Below are 24,702 nucleotides of genomic sequence, written 5' to 3'. Positions count from 1 at the left end.
TATTTGAATTGTATTGCGTGTTTGTGTTTATTTTACTATTATTATTCTTGTGCTCCTCACTACCGCAGCTAGCGCGGTGTCGTCGATGCATTTGCATCCAGCAGTTTTGCCATAACTGTGTTACGGACTCCCATTAATTGTGTTGTTTCTATTTGCATCCTGCAGTTATTTCACACTGTAGTAGTCTAGCTCTGTTTTTGGTCTGACTATTTCACACACCTGTCTCACTACTAAAGCTTTTGCTATGTGCGATATTACTATTATTTTATTTTTTGTGTTTAGTCAATTCATTGCTTAACTATCACGACTCGACTTAACAGTCGCGTGTTATTTCTGGTACTTTTGCTCTGACGTTAATGTCACTTGCGCTGGTCATAGCATTGTGCAGTATTAGGTTGTATGTGTGCTTTTGTTTATGCCATATCCCCACTTCTGCCACTGGTACCATGTATGCTATCATTTGTTTTTCGTGTATCCGTTTATGCTGACTTCCAGTTGTCGGTAGACTTATGTTTTTGTGCTTAATTTTAGCAATCGCTAAGCATGTTGGTCAAAGGGGTTTTTTAACTCCTCTTGGGCGTGTCTTCGATGTCCTTCTGTAGGCTACTGTTATGCATGTTCTATTAAGTTTGTGTGTAATGCAAGCCAGCCTTTGTGTTGCAATTGTGATCCTTGCTAACCGCGAATATTTTTGATTCTGGTCGATATTTGCATAATTCATGTTCATTGTCGTTTATTTGGCCACCTTGTGGCAATTAGTTGGTTTGTATTTTGCTTCGTTGTAATCGTTTTACAGTGGTAAAACCCTCATTTGTTAAACTCTGGTTTTGGGGGTGGGTATGTTAGAAACGATTCCCCGCCCATTTAATATTATTGTTGTATCTCTGCTCCATTCTATTTTCATGCTTGAGTGACCCGGCCATGCATTAACAATTTTTGCTAGTTGATCTTTCTTTTTACGTTTTGGCATGGACTGGAGTGGTCATTGTTTTATAAATCTGGAGAACTGGAGATTTGGAGTGACTAGGGAATATGTAAGAATTCGGTAAGCAACTGTTTGTTTCGTTTTATTATTGTCGTTTTCAATACACCATTTCTTCTAATAAGTAAGGCCTGCACTTTATCCAGTCTAGGCAAAAAACGTTTAAGACACCGGACAGTTTGAAAGGTAAGACACAAGGCTGAACTAATTTACGGATAGTTAAAGTTTACACAGCAACAGTTTGTGGCTGAATGGCTTCTGTCGCAAATGATCATCAAGCACAAAGTCGTGAACAGATCGAGCAATACTAAAATTTCAAAATTTGAAGAGTAATGGGTTACTTCGTCCAGCCCACTGTTTATACACCGCTCGTATAAAATGACGAAAAGAATTTCAAACTGCCACGCAGAAGCTCAACGATAAATTCCTGTTCCTTTGAAAAACGCGCGTTATATATTACATAATACAATATGTGGTTGCTCAACTACGAAATGCCATCATAACTACATTGAATAATGGCAAAAACAATGTTTGTAGTTGAATAAAGTTCATCACAATAACAAAATCGTTGAAAAAAATCTGTTAAAAAATTTCCAGATATCTTTCGATTTGATTTTGGGTCATGTGAGTCACATATTCAATATTCATCCTTGAAATGACGACTGGGTAAGAAACATAATGTTCGCAAATACACTGGCGATGAAACCGAATTCAACAAACCACTTTGGCAATAAAGTATGCTTGTTGCAGATAAAGTATCTGGTTCTTAAAATTGAAAATTTGCTGTGTACAATATGAAACTGAATTGAGCAAATGAGACGAAAATCGATTCAATTAAGCCACATTGAGTTTAATCGTGGAAAAACTGCAACTTTAGTTTGAATTCTCGATCAAAGTGAAACAATATCGGTGAATCAACGTAAATTTTCGTATTCGCAAAGTTCGGCAACTTGATTTTGAATGAAATTACCCCATCTGTTCAAGAGTTGAAATACATCCCTTCAGAATCTGAACAATCGCCTGAAAAGAAAATCAAAATATCAATGATTTGAAGTTGGTGACCAGGAAGCTTACCTAAGGAACCACGAAATAAACATAGCAACGGTTTCTAATGAAATCTTATCAATGGCATTCAGCTAATTCACACCAACTGGCTTTTAATATTACCATTGGCATTACTAAAGATAAATGGGGAAAGGGTAATTTTAATTTCAATTTTAGCCCTCATTTTAGGATACTGCAGTACATTTTCAGACTTTTGATACAATTTTTTTGAAATTTTCATCCATAGGTTTGAGAAAGTTTAGGATCACACTATTGGCTACTGCATTGATTCAATGTCTGCAGTTGAACATGACTTTTTCGAAAAAAAGCAAAACAGACTGAAAGAATTCTGGAAACATGTGGAGGTGTAAACCGCAATAATACTCTTTATGTTTACTGGAATGTACGGAAGATATTTCCATATTTCTAGCAGGGATTCCAAGGTATCGTGGAATACTTTAGCTAACGCTATCAAATCTTGGTAGGTTATTGACAATCATTGTCTGTGGAACCGACTGAAATATTTGAGGCCGTTTTTTCTCCACTGCAGTCGTAACAATCAAAGAGTTTTTATCAGTAAATCATTCAGGTTTCTTGATCGACTACGAATCCATTCAATTGAATTATTGATGGTGCCTACTTTAAAAAGAAAAACTTACAAACGCAGTAGACGTTGAATCAATGTTAAAAGACTTATTTGGTGGCTGTAGAGTGGAGACTTTGGTGAATCAGACAAGTTCAGTGAGTTACCTTAGAATGCTTGACTTGAAGTTCTCCGAGCTCGATCAAGTTCTTTCGGAAAGCGGTCACCCTCCGACCTTTGAACTCCGTCAATTCCCGCTTTCCGGTTTCTGACAAGGTTTCAAACTTTTCACGGCTTGCCTTTTGGTTTTCCTCAGCCTAGACCCACAAAATAAGTCACAAAACCGAGGATTGAAAAATGACTCCACAGTTTAATCACAAAGCACAAAAATTCGCTTTTGTGGCACTGACGGCACCACCAGAGAAAGAGTGTAGTATAGAAATTTAGTATTCGCAGCAAATATAGCTTGGGACACTTTTATGTTGTTGACTAAATCAAAGAAGTTAGCTAGGTGTTGATGGAAGTTTTCAGCCATAGACCCAGACAGGTTGACTATTTTTTGTGGATGGCCACATTTCTTCCTCCAACCACGCTCACTTACCGTACTGTACAATCAACGATGAGTTGCAATTTTAGAACGAAACTTGAGTGGTTTTATCACCAACATATCAATATGTATTTTTGTCTGAATGTAAATTTCTTTGCGGCTATGAAAAGCTGCATTAAACGTGTTGTTCAAACAACCAGTGCTCTACCTGGTGCACGTTTTTTCCTTTGGCCCGAGCACGATCCAGTTCCTTGTTCGTGTTGTCGTAGTTGGCCAAGCTGCGAGATCTACGGTAGAGAAGATCCTTGCAAGCTTCGGTGTCGCGCAGGTAGTAGCGTAGCAAGTCACCGAGCTTCAAATCAATGTCGGACGCGGCTCTTGCATCTAGTTTCTGTGGTGGGTCAAAAATGAGATGAAGATGAGATGAGATAAACATGAGATGAAGACAACCAAAGCTTCGGGCCCTCTTTGTTCATATGAGGACCCTTGGCAAGACCTTGAAGAATGGGAATTGGCACATCATCAAGACACGACATATTTTCCGTCAGCTACAATTCTGCTAAACTTGCTTTAAGACATCAGCCGTTGATATGTTTAAATGCAGAAATTTCATATCACGAATAGGCATTACAACTTGCAAAAAGTAAACACTGCATTTGGAGCAGCAGCATTAGTAGAAAATGTAAACATTTTCAAGAAGTTTTTTTGAGTGAATTTCGTCACTTACCCTGATCTTTTCGACGCTCTCGTGCACTTTTAACAAAGACCTGAAAGCAAAAGTATGTGTTCTTTCATCTTTCACGAGAAAAGTCGTAAAGCCGTGACAAACGTTTTTGGTTAATAACTTACCTGGATAGCTGATAGCTTTTCCGCCTGGACGCAAAATAGCGAGCACAAGACAAAATATAAATATGTTAGCCTGATTGGTAGGGTAATGTGAGCAAGCACTATAGCTTTCAGACAGAGTATTACGTGAACTAAACGTTTCATACGTGCTCATCTGCTCTCAAGCTCTTTTATTGTTGAAATTCTCACGCAAAAAGAGCAACGTATCTGTCATAGCAATTACAGCGCGGCGCTTTACACAGTAAAATAAAGCCCTGTTTCTTACAAGTCGAATATGCAATTATGCAAGCAAACACTTTTAAAGACACTTAAGAAAGTCTGAGTCTAAAGAATAATGTAAGCTCACCTGTCCAAGCCAGCTTTGTGACTGAAAGCAATGGAATTGTCAACCGTGGCGACTGCTTGAACAGCGAGGGATATGTTGGAATAGGAGCTTGCGCATTCTAGAATTGCAATTGCAGAATGTGAAACGACTTAATACTTACTGTAGTAGCATAGAACAGGTACAGAAGATGCTGACTGCTCATGTAGGTAAAAATAAATGATGTAGTAGCCCATGAGGAAGCATAAAACAGTCTCAATCATCCAGCCTCCTTAACCCCATGTACTCGAGTATAGGTCGACCCCTACTTTTTCACTGAAAATCGGTGCTATTTTTATTGATGAACAAAAAGCATAAAACAGTAACATCACAGATGGCTACTGGTAAATGTGAACTAGAATAGTCGCCAACCACTATTTACCATTACCTCAACAAAAAGTCAGGAGCGAGGTCTTCCGCTGTGAAAACAATTATGATTTAACAGAATAGATTTTTGTGTTATCAGATGCACAGGTAACTTGCAAACAACATCGTGTAGTAACCCTGTTTGCGTTTATTAACCATTTTAAATATTGTGATGTTTTCTGCATGAAAATTGAATACGGTATTGTAAATAAATGTGGAGAACGGCAAAGCAGCAATGTTATGTCTACGATCAAGACCACCATTTTAACATATTTTCTTTTATCACTTTTTGATTTAATTCTCACATATATTACTAATAACGTATCTTGTTGCGGTGACAAAACATTATGAAAATTTATCGTGCATTTCGCTGGCCTAGTTTTGTTTGGTAATGACTTTTATCTTTCTTTCACAGCGGCACTTTTCCATCTGTTTTAATGTCATTGACAGTTCACGTCGCGCCACCAGACATTCTTTTTGAGCATCTGCAGTCGTTAAATCAATGCAAAAAAGGCTTGCTTTACTGACTGGTTTCTGCAATCAGCGCGTGTTAAAAATATGCGTGACACTATTTTTGCTCATCCAATTCTTTATTGTTGTTCTCACGTAAGTCGATGTTTTTGCATTGTTTCAACGTCTAACAACGTAAAAACGTTAACTTTTGCTAGTTGTGTAATGATCGAAGTAATTCCGTTCATTTACACATAAAAATTAGCATGTGGCCTCTCCAACTGCAGGCGGTGTGCCAAATAAAACCAAAAGCGAGGGATAAGAAGTCATGAACGGAAATGGAGACAAAAAAAATCACTTGCGAAAATTTTGACCTATACTCGAGTATATACGGTATATACTAGCAAATTATGCATAGCAATGTTGTCAGGTAAAATTCAGGATAAGGCAAAATTCATTGTCAGGGAAATGTCAGATTTAAGAAAAGTATTATAAGTAGTAAAAAAAATTTGCAGTTTACGAAAATGAGATAATATTAACAGAGACTAACATTAGAGACATGGTACTTTTATTCATTCGTAAACACTCGCCTAACGTCTGAGTCAAATTGTCTTTGATTTTCAAAGCCAAACAGTTAAAAAGGCGTTAAAATATAATTTTGCAAAAATTTTATTCAGACGGGTCACACTGGACAGTTACCAAAAGTCTGCAGAATGTAACAAATCAAGCCGTATCTCAAGATAGCCATGATGGCACAACAAAGTAGCAAATATGAACATGGGGAAAGCTCAAAGCAATTCCTGGAAGTCAGGCCATCAATCAGCATACAGAGGTAAATACATAAGTAATCGTGTGAAGAAGCGAAGTTCTTCAACTAACTGTAAAGCATTCATGCCCTTGTTTTGTATAATACAAATTACAAGCATCCTGTCGATTGGAAATGCGCATTCAACAGCTATCCGCATCCTATGAAACAATAGTGTGGGATAGACAGGACACAATGCTTAAAAGAAGATAGCTTGTTAGCAACGAATTTGTGTGCCGCCTGTCAGGGCACAACATGGAATCAAGAGTAGCAAAAATAATGTAAATTTTCTTAACTTAACTTTAAAATAAGACCTCTGACTGATTTGCCGCTGATATGGCACTGAAAAGCTAAACAATGTAAACTTGTTTATCAATTTTAGCCTTTTAAAGTTAAACGCTTATACTTATGAAAGCAACAAAGCACTCTGCTTCACGACTTGAGAAAACAGCTGTTACTTGTTTTGTCTAATCGATTGTGCAGCCACAGATTTTGGTATTCATCCGCAATAAACTCATGTACTGAAAAGTCCCACTTTCTGCAACGGGTGGTGTTGTTTGCACACAAGAACTCATCGTTTGTGGTTTACTGAAGCGGAAACGTGTATTGAGCCAGCCCTATACGACTGCAAGTTTGGTGCAACTGTGAAGTGGTGCTACGAGGCGGGCTCGACGGTCTAGTCGCACCGGAAGTCCTATATTAAATGACTTACGCTTGTGAGCCTTTGTTACTTTTTGAACCTTCTGACTTGCGTCCTTAATCCTCACGAAATACTCGTGCATGAAAGCCTTTTCGTGTTCGAAGAATTCGTCGCTGTCCTACGAATGGCATCAAAAACACATCCTGATGAGGACATAGAGTTTTGCAAAAACGTTTGAATTCAATTAGTACGTTTGTTTAACTTTAAGGTATAGTTTGAATGATGTCGTTTAATCCCATTTACATTAGAACTTTCTTCTGCAAAATGTTCTTCGAAAACCTTCCATTTTAACACTTAAAATTACAAACGTCAACACTGTACTCAGTCATAGGATGTTCTCATATTATAAGCCTTTCATATAAACAAGAAACTTTAAGACAGAAACCAAGCCAAGTGAGTAGGAAAAGAGGGTTGTTGTTGATAGAATGATGCGTGATATCGATACGCGATCAAAGCCAAAAATTTTCGTCAGTTTGTTAATAAGTAATTGTCTGTTCAAGATGTGGCACACAACAAAATGCACTGTTCAACCAACATAGAGATGATACACGTTGAAGCAAGAAATGAAAGCAACTTTTCAACCGGCTATTTCATACACACCACCAAGGTTTTCAAAAGTTTGACGAAATATTGAAATAAAACAGACCTTTTGACCAGAGAGCAGTATGGACTCGTCTGCGCTCTTTGTGATGCTTTTGAAAAATCCAGTGATGAGTTCTTTCTTGTTTTTACCGCGAACATTAAGCTGAAAGTACAGGCGGGATTTGGTTTTTTTGTTGAAAATGTGTGCACAAAAATAATATACGTACGTGCTATTCTGCCAAAACAATGAATAAATCATTTTCCTGTTGCGCTTATTTTCCCATTGGCACAACGCAGTGGTATTACAGCACCGAAAATGGTAACAGCTGATGGTCGCCATACCATGAGCAGCCGCCGCTCAGGCGCTTGCTATTAATGTTAAAAACAACTTTCAACGGATTTTACTTTTTCTACGAAACAATGCAGCCTGATAACATTACTGGTGCTTGGCTATTAAAAAAAAAAAAACTGTGGGCCATTTCCACAATCAAAGAGGTGTGCGGTTTCATCAAGCCACTCACTTCTTTATCGTATTCAAGAAAGACGCGGAAATTGTGGTTTGACTTCAGGACGGGGTGGGATGCGAGTCGGCACAGGAAGATTTCATGCATGGCGACTGTCTTCTTGAATATGGACAGATACTCTCTGAATAACGTAGCAAACATTAACATGCAGCATAGTGTACAAAATATAGCAATCCGTGTTACTGTTTAATAATGTGAAACAGCATGTGTGTCCAATGTCCATGCTGAAATACATAAAAATTCACACAAAAATAATGGCTTCAGTTGTTGCTGAGAAATAAATAATTATAGATTATCTATTAATCTATGCAAAGTGTGCTCTTCGATTTAGAGAATTCAATTTTATCCATAGGCGCCTAAGCCGTGGGGGCTAGGCCCCCACGCATATTTCTGCGTGAGAGCAACTTTTTATGCTGTATTGATGCATAAAACAATAGATAAACTAGCGATCGGCAGCAGGAAAACATTTTTAAATGCAAACTGCAACAGCTTCGCGATAAATAATCACTAGAACGAGTAGCGATGCTACAATCCCACCCCAGACAAAAAAATGACAGATTTTGTTGCCTGAGACATAGCAAAAATCTACCATATTGCTTCAATGTCATTGAAGCTTCGATTCAATGTCATCAGATGTGGAATGCACCCAAAAACAACATAATTTGCTACGTAGACGCAGCGTGCGTTTAGCTTAATGCGCTTGCAAACAGACTAGATGTCGCTTTCGAAAGTCGAAACCTCTGCAGAGAATTGTCGCGGCAGTGAATCGCTCGCTGTGAAAATGAACTTGAAGTCTCGGCCCGAGGTAACCACTAACCAACGTAACAAGGGCTGGTACAAACCGCATTGCGCACACGCGGCATAATCAACACAACAACGGACTCGCGCAAACTGCATGGCGCACACACGACCTTTTGTTTCACCTGCAACACGAAAACGGGCGTATTACAGCGAATTGAAACTTGAAAGCAGGTCAGCTGGTCAGTCATAAGTTGCGATATTGTAGTGAAAAGGGAGCAATGTCAAGTCGAAAACTTAATCAAACGTCTCTCCGTAACTATCTTTCAAAGGTTGTTTAAGGATGTCAGCAACTTTTAAATTTATTCAAGGTGACGTGCTGTTGAATTGATGTAAACATGAATGATTTTGCTTTTAACGGATATATTTTCAAGCGTATGATCAAGTTAGTATTTTCATTCCATTTACAGTACACTATACCTTTTAGTAAACATTTTCGTCTCTTGTTTCATGCTAATAAATCTAGTTCGTTGCTAAACTTTATGTTGTGCTTAGGTTGAAAAGTCGCAGTCCATCAACCGCTAGCCCACGCAGACGCATACTATAGCATGTGTTTTGGTCGAGTTTTGTTAATAATAATTAACGGTAGGTCGAACGTAGCGATAACTCCGAGTGTGGCAATAAAAGCAATCCTAGTGTGACGACATAATTACGTCATCCGTTGCGTGACATTTCGCTGAATTTACGTTGCTGCTGATGAAACACGCTTTCGCCCCCACGGCCAAAAAAATAGTTAGGCGCCTATGATTTTATCCACCATTCATTCAATATTTGTGTTACCAATTTTGGGTGATTTTATTTAAAAAATTATGAACCGAAGCATAATAAACAGTGCCGCAACTTTGAACTGTTCTGCAAACTGCCATTCAGTCGACCGTCAAATATTATATGTCAGTGGTACTACAAGGCTAACTCTCAACCAATTGTTAATCTTTAATAAAGTAGTTCCTTGCTCTATGTCAACAATCCCAGACAGCAAATCAGTTGTTTTTTTACATTGAATAAATGTAAAAAAGCGACTGGTTTGCTGTCTGGGACATGTGAATAGTTGGCGGCGTAAAGCGACCAATATGCAACATACGCTTCAAGCTCCTGTTTCATTCTTGCAAACTCTTCTTTAGTCATGGAGCCTTCTCCCTCGCTGAGCTTGGCAAGTTTCTCTCGAGAGGCTTCAAAGTCTGGTCTTACTGGAGCCGGTGGTATCTAGTCAATACATAATGGTTTTGTAATTGCTACAGAATTTGCAGCGAAGAAGAGTGAGATAAGGATGTTGCTTTGAGTCTTAATGGACAATGGGGGTGATTGTAATTCATAGGTCGTTGCAGCAGATGGGGTGTTTTAACCGGTAGACACTATAACAAAAGGCAACTTTCCATACACACGATTTACATGCAGTCTGAAAATCAGCTGATTTAATTTTTGCCTTCTGATTGGTCAATAAACCTCATCTGCTGCTGCAGCGACCTGTAGATTACAATTTTGCGGATAGTGGTGACAAACAGGAGAGTGAAGAACTGAAGATGAATGTGAATTTGCGATGTTTTCTGCATTTTGTTTGTTCATTAAACTGTTTGTATTCATTTCATAAAATTGTCAAAGAATAAACAGCAACATCAGAAAATGTCTATGAAACACTACTATTGAACATTGTCAAAATCAAGATATAGCGACGAAATAGTATTCACCATTGCTTCTTGTGAAATTTTGTTATTAAATATTCTAGAACACGAAGCGCAAATACGTTTTTTTAACAGAAAAATTACATCTGCAAATCATAGTAGTTTATACATAGCTCTAATTTGATTGTAATTGAAGTGAAATCAATAGAACTACTCAGTACTCTCGCATCTTCTATAGCCTACTTAATACTGTACAATCTACATTCACAACTGACTGAAACTGTATGAAACTCCTTTCAATAACACAATAAATTAATAAAAAAGCTGTTAAATATCTTTTTCATGGTATCATTCATCATCATGGGTATTTGTTAGCTTGTCTTCTTATGGTACAACTTATTCAGACGGCAACTAACAAAATTCATGTTTAACAATACTGCATAACTTTCACTGTTATAACAAAAGCAACAAATTATGAATATAAATTGAGCTTAAAGGAGATAGCTCGAAATGTTAGTAATTCAAGATTGGTACTGTGCACATGCCTTTAGGTGTTGTTCAACATAAAAGAATCAGAACTCACTAATAATCCACCGTATCGTTCATCTTCTATGTATGAGCCATGCAGCCAAACGAACTCTTCGTGTTGACGCACAACAGAAAACTCATTTCCTTTGAACTCTTTCATAGAGGTCTGAAAGTATAAACATGTTGCATTATATCACATATTGCACATAGTCTGTAAAATATTTGACGATCCAAAGTAAACAATTGTTGCAAATGCGAATAAATAAAAAAGGTATCATAAGGGATTAGGGAAAGCAACACATCGCCACATCTTTATTATTTTAAAATTGTGGTGTGATGAATTGAAAAAGTTATAAATCTCAACAGCTTACTAATTGAAGTTTTTGTCATTCTATTACATGGAAATTACTTCAGGCATTGCTGCCTTGTTTTAAAACAACAATTTTTCTGTTTTCTAGCTGAAATGAAAATGGAAAAAAGAAAATTTATAAGTATGTTCATTGTGCAACGTGCATGTGCCAAAAACTTCTCTTAATTGTATATATATAATGTGTAACCTTGTTCAATCATGCTACAATTGAAAACAACATCAAAGCCTAATCTGTTGAAAAGGGGAGATTAACTCTGCTCTGTAACATTTTTTTAATATGAACTTACCTTCGTATGTACAGTAAACTTAACTTTGTCTTTTTCACTTAAGGCATCGGAAATGTCAACAACAAGAGAATTGTCAGTGAGATCAACACTCACTGACCGATGACCTTTAGTGGCTTCATCTGCTAGCAGATCAGGGCTGTCATCTAATCCATCCTAAATATTTAAAGCAAACTCATAGCATTAAATGTAATTATACAAATAGTATTAAATTGAATTTGAAACAATTGCAAAGTACTACTAGGCTGCTGTTAAAATGTTTACGAAGAAGATACCAATTCAACTTTTTCTCATTTGTTGTTTTGGTCTTTATTTAGCAGAAGTTCACTCAGGTGAGAGCAACACAAACAAGGCCATGAAAAATATTTGCAGTTGTATTCAAATGCACTACTTCCTAAGTGGTGTAGAGCTTACTCTTCAAGTTTTTATAGGCTGACTCTTAGCCTTTATGCCAAACTTTTATCAGCAATATTTCATATCGGCATGGGAGAGACCTTGCCTTATTTTAGTTTGTGCAACAAGGTTGCAAATGCGAGTGAAAACAAAACTGTTGCAAGTACAAACGTGAGTGAAAAAAGGTTGGTTTGTGGAAGCCGGCGACCAAACATGGCTTGTTGGCATGGTAGTTTCGGAGTCCATTTAATGACTTCTTAGTGTCATTGCCACCAGGAGCTTAGAGGCAGGGCTGCGATTTTTGCCTTTTTTGGTGACGAGGTCACTCGACACGCGCCATCACTATTCGACAAACGCCGTGCGTTACGGAAAAAAAAATAAAAAAACGAAAAAAAAAAGGAAAATAAAAAGGAAAAAAAAGTGAGAGAGGACTAAACGTCGTCAGGTCGAGGAACAATCGGGGGGGGGGGGGGGCATCACGTGATGCAATCATAAGAGTGCTGACTTACGTAAAATTTCTTGCGCCAAGTAGCCTACTTCAAAGCAAGGTCTAAAAGCGACGCTTCACACGAGAAACTCCCAAAGCGTCAGCGCCGCCATTTTGAACACTGCGGGAGAATGCTTTGATCGAAGTTGCAACGTCTGGCATCAAACATTTCGCAACACACGTTTCGTGCTATTCGACACAACGGGTTTCTTTTATAGATGAAACAACCTAGGCTACGTTGAGTTGTGAACGTCTATGCCAGTTTGTATTTCGCCGTTTGAGCCAATTAACAATATTGCTTTGGTAAAATGACTGTTGGATACTTGCTATGAAAGTTTTTCACATGCAGAAAACAGCCTAGTTTCCGACCAGATGTTCAGAAATACAGATGAAAAAAGCCGCTATTTTTATGGAAAGGAGTTCTCTCCCAGAACATTTTGAACACTGCGGGAAAATGCTTTGATCGAAGTTCTAACGCCTGCCATCAAACATTTCGCCACACACGTTTCATGCTATTCGACACAACGGTTTTCTTTTATAGATAAAATAACCGAAGTAGGCTACTTTTAGTTGTCAACGTATTTGCAAGTTTGTATTTATGTCTGACTAATGCACTTGTTGTTCCAAGATTGCAGAAATGTTTTGCAATGTGAATAAAGAATAGTAGACATACAAACACGGTTGCAACTCGACTTCCACCCACTAGAAGGGTTCCTGTGGTAACGTAATGGGCGATTTTGCACTTGCATTCACAAAAGCACACAACCCAGCTAGCAAAACCCGTCGTCTTTACATTGATTCAACGTCTGCAGACGTTGAATCGAAAAAACGAGACGCGAAAAATATACTAGAGTAGTCTATCACGACCACACTGTTTGATTTATTGTGATGTAATAATACCAAAAGTAGCGATACGCACGCTGTTACGTTAAATAACTCAGGGGGAAAAAGTAAGTTAATTTTGGGTTGATTCAACGTTCGAGTCAGCACAAATCTATTTAATTTTCCTGGCGGGTTACATTGCTTACCTAGACAGCAAAAATCATCATTTTTACATTGATTCAACGTCTACAGACGTGAAGTCAATGCAAAAATAACGAATTTTGCTGCCTGCGTAACAATGCCCAAGAAGAAATTTACGTTTGTTTTACATTAATTCGACATCTAGTGACGTTGAATTATCATAAAATAACGTTAATTGTTCAACCAGGTACCGGTGACAAATTAATATCTCACTGCGAGATGATTGCCTCGATTTACGTTTACACTAACATAATTTCAGCACAATTGAGATACTGCGAGCAAACACGAGTCTGTTTGATAAAGAACTAGCTGTCAGAATCGGAATCATCAGATGCTGTATCGGAGGATGAGGTTGTCGCGTCGTCACTGGAATACTTGAAGACGCAAAACTGCCCGTTCATAAACGCGCGATGCCATATGATCGGAAGCATTACTTTACTGCCAAAGAACCATTTATGATATAGAATTTCGTACTACTTTCATCACTGGACCCCGTAGCTTTTCTAATTCCGATTTGTTTCCGTCATAACATTCTTTACAAATTTTGCAAAATACCACACTAACTTTTCCTTCTGTTTGATAATAGCAGGAAAATTCCACTTTTTAACTGTATCTTCTTTCACCATGATTTATATTCGCAACGACACCGGTAAACAATAAGCATTCGATGAAAGAATAACTTTTGCGTAACAATAAGCCGATGTTTATAAGGTTGCAAACTTTTTACAGTTCACAAGAGCATTGTCAGCGCATAAAATAGCTTGCGTGATGCTCTGGGCTACCACCGTGTGACACGCGATGAAGAAGCGCATAAAATTTCGTTTGATTAAACATTTAAGCATACGGCAATTGTCGCCGCAATCCAAGGTGTGTTGATTTGGTAATGTTTTTGCCGTCGTAGATGGAAGCTAATTTCGAGGGCTGTATACATGTCCGGTAGGTACATAACTTAGCGCTTGATACTCCTTTGCAATCACTCAACCAGCATGCGATTAAAAACTTAAAGTAAGTGACTTTGATACCACACAACTTGTGTGGTACGGTAACTCGCGGCCAAACGCTTATAATATGACTCTTGTGACGTCATATTACTATTCGACAAACAAGCGTAAAATTTTTGGTCGTTCGACAAGAAAGAAAAAATCGCAGCCCTGCTTAGAGGCTTGATAAAGTATATAAAGAGGCTCTCTGGCAGTGGCGTAGCCAGGGGGGGGGTTTAAAACCCCCCATCGCAGGGTGGCATCTTAGGAGAACACGCCGGGCTCCGCCCGACAGCTGTCAAACCCCCCCCCCCCTTCAAAATTCCTGGTTACGCCACTGCTCTCTGGTAACATATATTATAGTTTTGCGATACGTCAGTTTATGCATAGACCATAAACATAAGAACTTGGCACCAATAAAAGAAAAAAGGAGGAAAAAACAAAAATAGAGAATGTGTGGAGTTTTAATTTTGTCAAGTGTAGAAAATCAGCAGTATTTATAAAGTCAGCCATCACCTCTTACAACACATCTAAATACACTCTAATGCACACAGAAGTGTAGAGACAGACACACCACTTCATGAAAAGCATAATGAGTTTAGTACTTTAGTTCATGTGCATTATGACAACACAAATGACAGCTAAAAGCAACTAAAAATCATAATCATCAAACAACACTTCAAATTTTTATCACGTTGGTAAAAAAAGTACTTTTGGTTGCACGGAACCAAGGTCCCCTGCAACTTCTCTCACATACTTTGTACCATTGCGTTCATAAATCAATTTTGATAATTGATATAGAGCGAAAAAAAGTTATCAAGCTATCTTATTGCGTGGCCAAGAGACAAGAGGTCTAGGGTGAAGCGGGGTCAAATGGGACGCGGGGGCAAACGGGCCATTCTGTTACTCTGTTTACTTATCACATTTTTTTTCCTACTTATTCTTTTCTAAAATCGGAAGTTAATAGCTCATTTAAAAGCTGCTTTCCCATAGATTTGCATCATGTAAAACAAACACAGATCTACATTTGGAAAATATACTTCAGATGATGCAAAAAGTGGCCAAAAAATGTGAAAATATTAAAATTTAAAAATTTACCAAAAAAAACTTTGGTATACCACAAAAACTAATTAAGCTGGAATGAAAATTTATTGAACAGCATACACCCCAGAATGCTGAATTAGTATGTTGAAAATATTAATAGTCCCACTTTTTTACTTTTTGTAATTTTTCTGTTTAAATAAAATGGGGTCAAATGGGCCACATTGACTTTTTGACAAGTTATAGCTCACATGCATAACTTTTTTAATTCTATTTAATTTATATAGTATTTTTTAGGTAAACAGGCCTATTATTATTATTAGACATACATAGCTGTTGGTTGCATGCTCTAGACATGCCTTTTCTCTTTGAGCAAAAAGAAAATAGAAAGCATAAAACTGAAAGTGGTAAAGGCTTTGAAAAGTCCAAGATTTGAGAACCCTTCTAAACGTGCCATTGTGGACTTGATGACTGTCAATAGGAAAGAACTGCAGGACTTCAAACAACACACGATTTAAAAAATTACTGAACTGCATTTTGACTTTGAGTCAAGACCCACCTCTTTAGGAACCCAATGACACCTACATTGCTACAACATCGACTCTACTTGGCATGAGAGTTGTGAATGACATCTGAATGTGGTGTGGCAAATACAAATTTGAGCGTGATGAGCGAATACAATTCTCTGCACACCAATGACAAAGAGCAAATACAGTTCCTCCTCATGACAGTCTAAAATTTCAGACAGCTGTATCCAGATAGGAATAAGTCTACACTGATGCAATAACTATAACTAATAGCATTCTGGACATCTGTCAACACTGAACTAATTAATTTTGAGTAATTTTGTCATTACTTTCCTATCATGTAATCCCGTGTTGCTATTAGTGTATTCCGTGAAGCTTTCAAAGTAGGTAGCAACCTTAAAAATGTTTTCAGTTGCCCCAAAAATTTGACAGGATTATTTTTTCAGGTATTGACACGATGCGAGAGGGTGCCCGATTTGAATTTCAAACTTTTAACTTTTCCCCAATTTATGAATCATCCTATTGTATAGTATCCTATTTCAATTGTCAACTATAGACCCTGCTGTTTGACTTGGCCCCTTCTACTCTGTTTATGACTGCCGGTTTAAAATTGAACATTTGTAAAATGTTTCCTTAGGCTATTCATATCGTTCAATTTTAGTTGCGAAAAAGAGCAGTGCAAATTATGTGTTCTACCTTTATCTGAAAAGGGCGTAGAAGGCCTTTATTGCTAAAATTGTTGAGCATCACTTAAACAAAATACATGCCACCCAACAGGTCTGTGATAAAATAGCAAAAATAAAGTTCTTTCCTTACCATTTAGACGTATAGAAGTTGTGGCCCATTTGACCCCACAGCTGATGGGGTCAAATGGGCCACACCTACCCCAGCTTAGCACATTTTTTTGTGTTTTTGCAAGTTTTTAATTTTTCTGAAAAATTTCTTATTTCATTGCTGAAAGGTGTAATGCTCTGTGGTAAATATTTTTTTTTTTAATTTCATCTCAGGTTTTATGTGGCATTCAAAAAACTGAAAAAGTGTCCCGTTTGACCCCGCATGACCCTATAGAGCTAGCATTTTGATGTAGTGGCAATTTTTACCATATATGGTGCTCATAGACTCTGATTACCTTGGTCACTTGCAATTGAAGAGCTGCTTTTTTCTTTCACCGGCTTTTCACTAACACACAAATGCTGACTTTAGTAGCCTGGTTATTTTTCTTGGTTCAATACTGTTAGAAAATACTTTTTTTATTTGATTCAAATTTGAACCACTTCATGGAAACACTATAGAAACAGGCGTGAGTACGCCTCAACTGTCTCCGTCAGCCGTCAAGATTTTTCGCTCAACGATGCACCAATGGGGAATGGCTTGTCAATTTAGTGCTGAGGAACAAACCAGATGATGAACGATTGTACCACATTGAAGCCACCTAATGGAGTGGAAGGTCTGCATGTCTTGGATGATGAAATCAAAGACTGGCTGCTCTTTGGTAGCCTTTCAGCATAGTCCGAAAACATTGTGAATCTGGGGTGGTAAAAGAATAAACCTTTGGCCCAAGAATCAAGATGCTCACACGACGATGAGAATAGCGCTTTTGTGCCACAATTTTAGCTGTACTTCATAAACTGTCAGAAGAAATACCGTAGGCCTACTAATTATAGTCATGGTTAATTTATTCTACATTTTCGGAATGTCGCTTGTGTTTTTTATTTTGAGTGATAAAGATAAATTGTTTAGGTTTGTCAATTGTTTAAAAATTTGAAAGTTTGTTTACTTGAATTTTTGTTAGCTAAAAAAAATGTGGCTATGTTTGCCAGCAAAATTACAAAAGTTTACCCAGTCAAATTTTATTTTGAAGGTATTTACTGGCCTAGTTTGGGGAAATGACTGTTTGCATGCACTACATACATTTTTTTATTTTTGAAGAGTAGATTTGGCCATTGTACAAATCAACAATACCGATTTCTAAAATAAAAATTATTTATGTATATATGATATATTTTCAGCGTTACGCCATCATAATCATCAACCAATTTTAATTATACAGGCGATGAGTTAATCCTAATGCTGATGTGCCCTATCTGTCAAGAGCGAAGTATTTCTCTCCACACTTTGTGTTGGGTTGGCAGAGTCCATGTTCAGAGCTAAAAGGTCACGCTTAAGAAATTCTACCCAAGAAATTTTTGGTCTACCTTGACCCATGCATGTGGCATGAGAGATCCAGTTAAAGCTGCACATAACGTGCCCAAGCCATCTCATTCTGCTTAATTGAAAGACTTCACTAATGTCTCTTATGCATTTTAAGCCTGGTTAAAAGAGTCTCAAATCGTCATTGCTCTGTCCTTACGTTATACCGTGGCGTAAGCGCTTGCTAATGTTGTTAACATTTCGGGGCTATGTATAAAGCATCACACCTGCAGTAAATTTGACCTCTGATTGCAACAGAAATTTACTTTTCTTGCATTGGTGCTATTTTTATAGTGCATGCACTACTCTCGCAAGAGACAAAATAAAAGTTTTCTCTCTATCATACGTTTTGCAAAAAATATAAACTTGAGTGCATAGGCTAATCATGCTCGAGTGGTGTACGATAATTAATCATAGCTTCAAAGGTTACCGTATGATTGACTATTACATATATTTATTATAGCCTCTTGTCTTTTTATTTTAAGAGATTTATAAACTTTTTTTAAATGTAACTGAACTTTTACAGTTACAAAGCAAACTAAAAAAGGATAGGCTAGCTCCCAGTAAAATATGGAGACACTGCAGCCTGCAGGTGTATAGTTATGCAAGAGTTCCAAATCACTCACCATCATTATGATGTTTTGATATTGTGATAAGTTGCAATGTTGGAAGAAACCTTTCTGCAGTTGTTTTTGAAGAATTAAACAGTCCTTAGCTGAGGTACAAACGAAAGTCGTCAATCTCCTAAGCAAACAGCAAATCAGCAATAGCGAATAACCGAATCAATCATGTCATCACGTGACCTAGGAGAATTGATGTTATTTCCACACGGGTTCGCAATAACAGATCTCACTTGTCAAAAATGATATAAATCAAATTAATTTAAACTTCTGTGTGGGAAACTAGAAATAAACCAACATTATAGTTTTTGAATGGTAATAAAGTTCAAAAAATTTGTTTTTCATCCATATGTACCACCACAAAAGTCTTAGAACCAACGTTCCCAAGCCAAACCCAGCCAGCAAATCCATCGATTATGCAATGATTTCACGTCCGCTCAATTGTTCAGCTCAGTTCAGATTATTGTTTTGCTGGCGATAAACAAACAAAAAGTACATACAAACTGAGTGTCTATCAGCACAGCTGGCACATCACATGATTAATTGTGGAAACATTTAATCTCAAACTGAGAAAGCTTCTTTGAGAGCTTAATCCTGGTAGTTTCGCTTGCTTGTAGAAGCTTTGAATCACTGACGCAGACCTGATCAGAGAGTTTGACAAACTGAAGTTTCCGAGTTTCAAAACTGAAGTTTCCTAGTTCTAGTGTTTTTGTCTATCACTCTAATTAGTACATCCGCTCCGTTAGCCCAGTGGTTACGTGCTCAACTCAGGATCAAGCGGCACTGGTTCGGCTCTGGAGGTGTGAGTTTGAGCAATGCATTTCAGGACTACTCTCCATTCAGTGGCACCTAGTGGATGTAATTACTCCGGAGCAACAACATTTCAACAATTGGAAACAGTAGCCTACTCTACCAATCTCGGTAACCAGCCGCGCCCAAAATCTTTACAAATAGCCTACGCAAAACTACCAAGAATAACTTATCAAGGCTTTGTCAGTCCGAGGATAAAGATTCTAAACCAGGGGTGTCTAACCTTTTTGGTTAAAGGGCCACATGCGGTTAGATGGCGTTGGGTTTTCCCATAATTGTGCGGCCACTTGAGTGTTTACTGCTAATTTGTAATCTTTGAAATTGCTGTCTTATAGTTTCTACTTAAAACCCTCACACCAAAATAGTAGGCTAATCTTAAAAATGTGTATTATTCTATTTCACAATCATAAGAACAATAAACATAGGCTACCAGTAAAGATATCTAAAGTCAGCAAAGTTTTTACTACACGTCGACATTTCAATGTGAAGTTTGGCACTGTTTTTCTGCAACAAGTTTGGCGATACTCGGTGGGATGGACGATGTAGCAATTAATGCGAAGCGAGTTTTCCATATGGCTGTTAGAAATTAGTGATCTCACAGGGTAGCCTATTTGACATGGTTCATCCGCAAAAAAAACTTGCTAGCACAAGTAGTCTAAGTGCTGCCGAATAATGAGGTCACGAAAACTGTCAATCTGTGAATCCTCTAATGTTTTTCTTTAGAGACATATTTTTGTAAAATTCTAGCAATGGAAAGTCTTTGAACTTCTCCTTTAAATCAGATGAACACTAAAAATCAATGCTCCATCTGTAGGTTTTCATGAAGCCTACTAATTCTTCTATCTTTACAGAAAAAGGGCAGGAAATCAAATAGCATAGCAGATTTTTTATAGTTAGCAAATCTGTAATCGAAGTCTTTGCTTAGTTCTGTTAATAGTTTTGCGTAGGCTATTTCTGGGAGTTTTTAGCTTGAAAACTCTAAAGAGTAAGAAAATGAAGGAAGTTTTTGCTGTTTATCTGCATTTCCTACAAGGTTAATGTCACAAAAAACGCGTTGATATGATCGAACACGGAGTGTATATATCAGTTTCCCTTTTCTCTGTAGACATGAATTTAGTTCGTTTAGATGGTTAGTTGCAAAATGCAAAATCTTCTACCCATTCCTCGTTCATGTCATCTACAGTAGCCTACACAATTTCCTTTGCTTTCCATAAAACTCTGTAGCCTATTGCATATTTAAGTTCAAACACTCGTTTCAGCATGTTGCCGCGATTCAACCATCGGACCTCGGCAGGCGCGGATCTAGGAGTTTTTTTTGGGGGGGGCCAGAAAATTTGAAAATGAATTAAAAAGAAAGAAAACGATAAAACATATATGAACAATCAGTGGCGTAGCCAGGAATTTTGGGGGTTTGGACGGCCGGTAGGCGAAGCCCGACGGCGTGTTCGCCAAAGGAAACACCCAGCGGCAGGGGGTCTGGGGTGCCTCCCTCAAAAAATTTTGAAAAATTATTTTGAATTTGGTGCATTCTGAGATCATTTTCAACAAAACTATGGGTATAAATATTCCTGTAAAATGGTGCTGTCCGGTGGCATAGCAAAGGGATAAGATCATATTTTCTTCGGCATTTTTTCGGTAATAAAACTAAGTTTCTATGTTTTCTTGTTGCTAATTCCTGGCAGAGATGTTTGGTATTGGCAAAACTCGCTCTTTTAATGCAGTTTTGCTTAAAATTAGGCAAACTTTGTTTTCGAGACATAGAGACTGAGAACATCATTCTCAATATCGTGACGTCACTCGCGTGCCAAAGGGGGGGTTGTAACCCCCCCTCCTTGGCTACGCCACTGTGAACAATGATACTACGACATTATTATACGATATGCTATAAAATAGGCATTAAAATAGCCATGTTCATCAATAAATTTTGCTGGAATAAAAATTGCTAAGCATGCAAAGTAAACTTGAAATCTGGTTTAAAACCCTGTAGGGCCTATGCAGTGTCCATGACCAATTGGATATTTATATGTTTGCAGACATATAGCCTACGGTAATTGATTGAAATTATGATGAAGACTAAAAACTATAAAACAATTCAGGTTTCAGATTGTTTCAACTGACGTCATTTGGCTCAGCGTTGGTTTCAGCTGAGCCAGCTCCAACAAATGTTGCTATTAAAATGTATAATCGATGGATAATTTCAACCTTAATAATAACAAAAATAATTCCCTCCCCCCTCCGGGATAAGTTAAGTCCGCTGTGGGACTAATATCAGCTGTTTAGAAGCATATCAAACCATTCAACAATTTCTCACAAAATTTCGGGGGGGCCCGGGCCCCTTGGGCCCCCCCATAAATCCGCGCCTGGACCTCGGTGTAGTAGGCCTACTAGTAGCCTATGGAATGTCATCGAAGTCAGCATCCATGCTATGCAGTAGCTCTTGAAAGTTGAAACTCCATGTGACGCAACCCATTGGAACGAATGAAGTTTACAGTTTTAGTAACAACTGGCTGACGTTTTGCATTTTCATTGACTTGGCATGGGCTAAAGGTTCTTTTGGTGTATTATGCAATGGAATTGCATGACAGTGGCATTCCCGACTTTACTTGCTTCAACTTGGAGTAAGTTTCCTCGAGTCTGCTGTCTCCCAACCATTAATGGGCATTAGGGCGCCAACAGTTGTAATTCCCGAAAGCTCTTGATTGTTGTAATTGTTGTAAACCAGAGCTCTTGATTGTTGTAATCACAGATTTCAACAAATCAATGTCTCTATTCATCCCTTTTGTAGCGCTAGAGAGCTCTGTCGTCTCTGACGTCACACGTACACGTCACTAAATTTGTCCAGAAGGTTCTGCCTTGAGCGCATAATTGCACGTCTCGGGAATTCAATTCAGTAATCGGGAATTCAACTTCAGTAATCAACCGTTTGTTAGCCGCTATGCCGAATTCCTACCTTGGTTTATCGACCATCGTTATGTAGATTTGCAGTCGTGTTGCGTTGTTTGATCGTATGTAAAACTCGCCATTCCACACTAGAATCTTCTTAAAGAAGTTTAAATTATGCTTTTTTTTCAATATAGAAATCAGTCTTGGTCATTCTAAATCAGTAGGCCTATATCAGTTTCGTTGCTGCTACTGCTTCTATTTTCTGCCGCTGCCAGTATGACTTTTGAATCAGTTTAGTGTTATGTTCAGAGTCTGTACATTATGATTTCTGGTGCAGCAGCTATGACTTCTGAATCAAGACTGTTAATAATGTAGAGGCGACAACATTTTTGTATCCAGTTTTTGGTGGTGGAGCTTTAACCATTCCGGTGTTTTTCTTTACTTTTTTGTGTTGCTGGTTCGAAGATTAAAAATCGTAAACGATTACATTGTGAGCAAGCATTGACCGCCTGAGTTTGAGTTAGCAAACAATACAACAGCGTAGTCGACCTCGTGTCCTATCATTCCTTGCCGACTTTGCCCAGGAATTTTGCCAACTTGCCATCCCACTGATGGCTGTGCATGGGTGGATATGCTGAAAAGCAGCGTCCGCTACACTTTCATTGGGGCAATGGCTGCAAGTTCTTCGGTAATTTCAAAATAGTCATAAACTGCTCGCACGAAGATTGCCAACTGAGCAGTAGACTTGACATCAGTGCTTCCGTCAAGCGCCAAAAAATACGATGAAAATCTTTGCGCTTTTGCGATTAGTGTCTTCTTTATAGAATTTCAAAGCTCTTCAACACGACGAGTTATGGTTTGCCTTGAAAAACTTGTTTTTGCAAATTTCTCTTTTTTTTCCAGACATATGACATATCAGTAACACGACCAATGCATTTGTTAACGAATTCTCCATCTGCAAATGGCTTTTTTTTTTGCAATTATTTCTGCTACTAAGTGCCTGTGGAAGATTGGCGAAAATATCTGGAATGTTTTTATAAAATTAGAAGCTACTACACAAACAAATAAAGCAATTTATTCCGCAATCCATAGGCTACTACTAAACCATCCACTAAGAGTCGCTGAATGCAAAACAGTCATAGAAATGCAAATGCGTTGCTCAAGCGCACACCCCAACAATTAAGCTAGAGTAGTTAGCTCCGCTTGATCTTGCAGTTTCATGGTTCGTAAAGTCAGGCGTTTAAAATCATTCTGAGTCAAATCAAGATAACTTATTTGCTTTGACCTTTAAAGGCACCATGTAAAACTGTGGGTAAAACCAGAGACTACTTATATAAGTCATCTATGGTGAAACTCTCAATTCAATTCAATTTATTTTTCTTGTCGAAAAACAACAGCAATGATAAAGTTACAAATAGTGTATGAAAACAAAACCAACAAAAGGAAAAGGTGGCAAAACCCCAGAAGTTTAAAACGTGCGTGCGATGCAGATTTAAAGGTTACGTAACGTAAATAAAAATAAATTAAGCACGGCCACCAAACCTAACAGTTTGAAATAAATCAATTAGTTGAAAGAACCAGTTGGCTTCACCATCCTAAACCAACTGGAGGTGTGCCAATAGATACAGCATTGCGGGGACGACTGAACCTTACAACCAATACAAAAGAAATTGTTGTGAAATAGTTGACAAAGCAAATTTTACATGAATATGGTTGTGCCCAAAATATCAATAAAGTTTTTTATGTTTTTACAAGATTGGGCTTGAAGTCAGTTTGGAGATTTTCACCAACTAAAATTAGCAAATTACACTTCAGTCAAAGTAAGCTTGTTGTCTAAAATAATGTTTGCTGTTGCAGCCTCTACTCTGCATACTTTGTTTGTTTTTCATATCTTTATCCTGCATTGCGGGAAAGCGGACTTGAGCGCTATGCATCGGTTCATCGGTGTACGCCTTCCGACGTAGGCTACACCTGACCCACGCTGCAGATGACGGCAATGTCTGTTTCCGGTTGTCTACTCTACTAATGACTTAAATTTGGTACTACCCATCACTCGAAATCGATCACCGGGTAGAGGCAATTATCGTAAAGTTTCTTGCCCAGAGAAACAACAGCAAGTGCGGGTGGCTGGAGTCGAACATGCAGGCTCTCGACTGCGAGCCCAACGCGCTAACCACTCGGCCACTGCTGCTGACTTTTCTCTGAACAGTATATTTTGTGATCATCAAGTTGGAATATTTGAATCTCATGTATTAACCCTCAAATATTTGTACTAATATCAGATATTCCTTTGTGATAGGTGTTTTTTTAACATCTTTTGAAGTTGTGTAGCGTTTACTGTTGTTGGTGACAAGATTCT

At 38.0% G+C, this 24,702-nt stretch overlaps 1 protein-coding gene across 1 annotated transcript; it reads right to left on the bottom strand.

The window, feature by feature from the left end:
* Window positions 1-1,054: 1,054 nt before the first annotated feature.
* LOC145781259 (sorting nexin-6-like) lies at window positions 1,055-18,783 on the bottom strand. Its single transcript, XM_082593035.1, has 12 exons — window positions 18,657-18,783; window positions 11,393-11,545; window positions 10,791-10,901; window positions 9,670-9,791; window positions 7,788-7,911; window positions 7,331-7,429; window positions 6,697-6,802; window positions 4,349-4,445; window positions 3,884-3,923; window positions 3,365-3,547; window positions 2,777-2,926; window positions 1,055-2,002 (listed from the first exon to the last, which is right to left on the bottom strand). The coding sequence occupies exons 1-12, from the start codon at window positions 18,660-18,662 to the stop codon at window positions 1,949-1,951; spliced, it is 1,245 nt and encodes a 414-aa protein (XP_082449161.1). The 5' UTR covers window positions 18,663-18,783; the 3' UTR covers window positions 1,055-1,948.
* Between the last annotated feature and the right edge of the window lie 5,919 nt (window positions 18,784-24,702).

This window comes from Aplidium turbinatum, chromosome 12, assembly GCF_918807975.1.
Source record: "Aplidium turbinatum chromosome 12, kaAplTurb1.1, whole genome shotgun sequence".
Classification (NCBI taxonomy): Eukaryota; Metazoa; Chordata; class Ascidiacea; order Aplousobranchia; family Polyclinidae; genus Aplidium; species Aplidium turbinatum.
The sequence above is the reverse complement of the archived record's forward strand: the minus strand, read 5'-3'. Positions and strand labels throughout refer to the sequence as shown.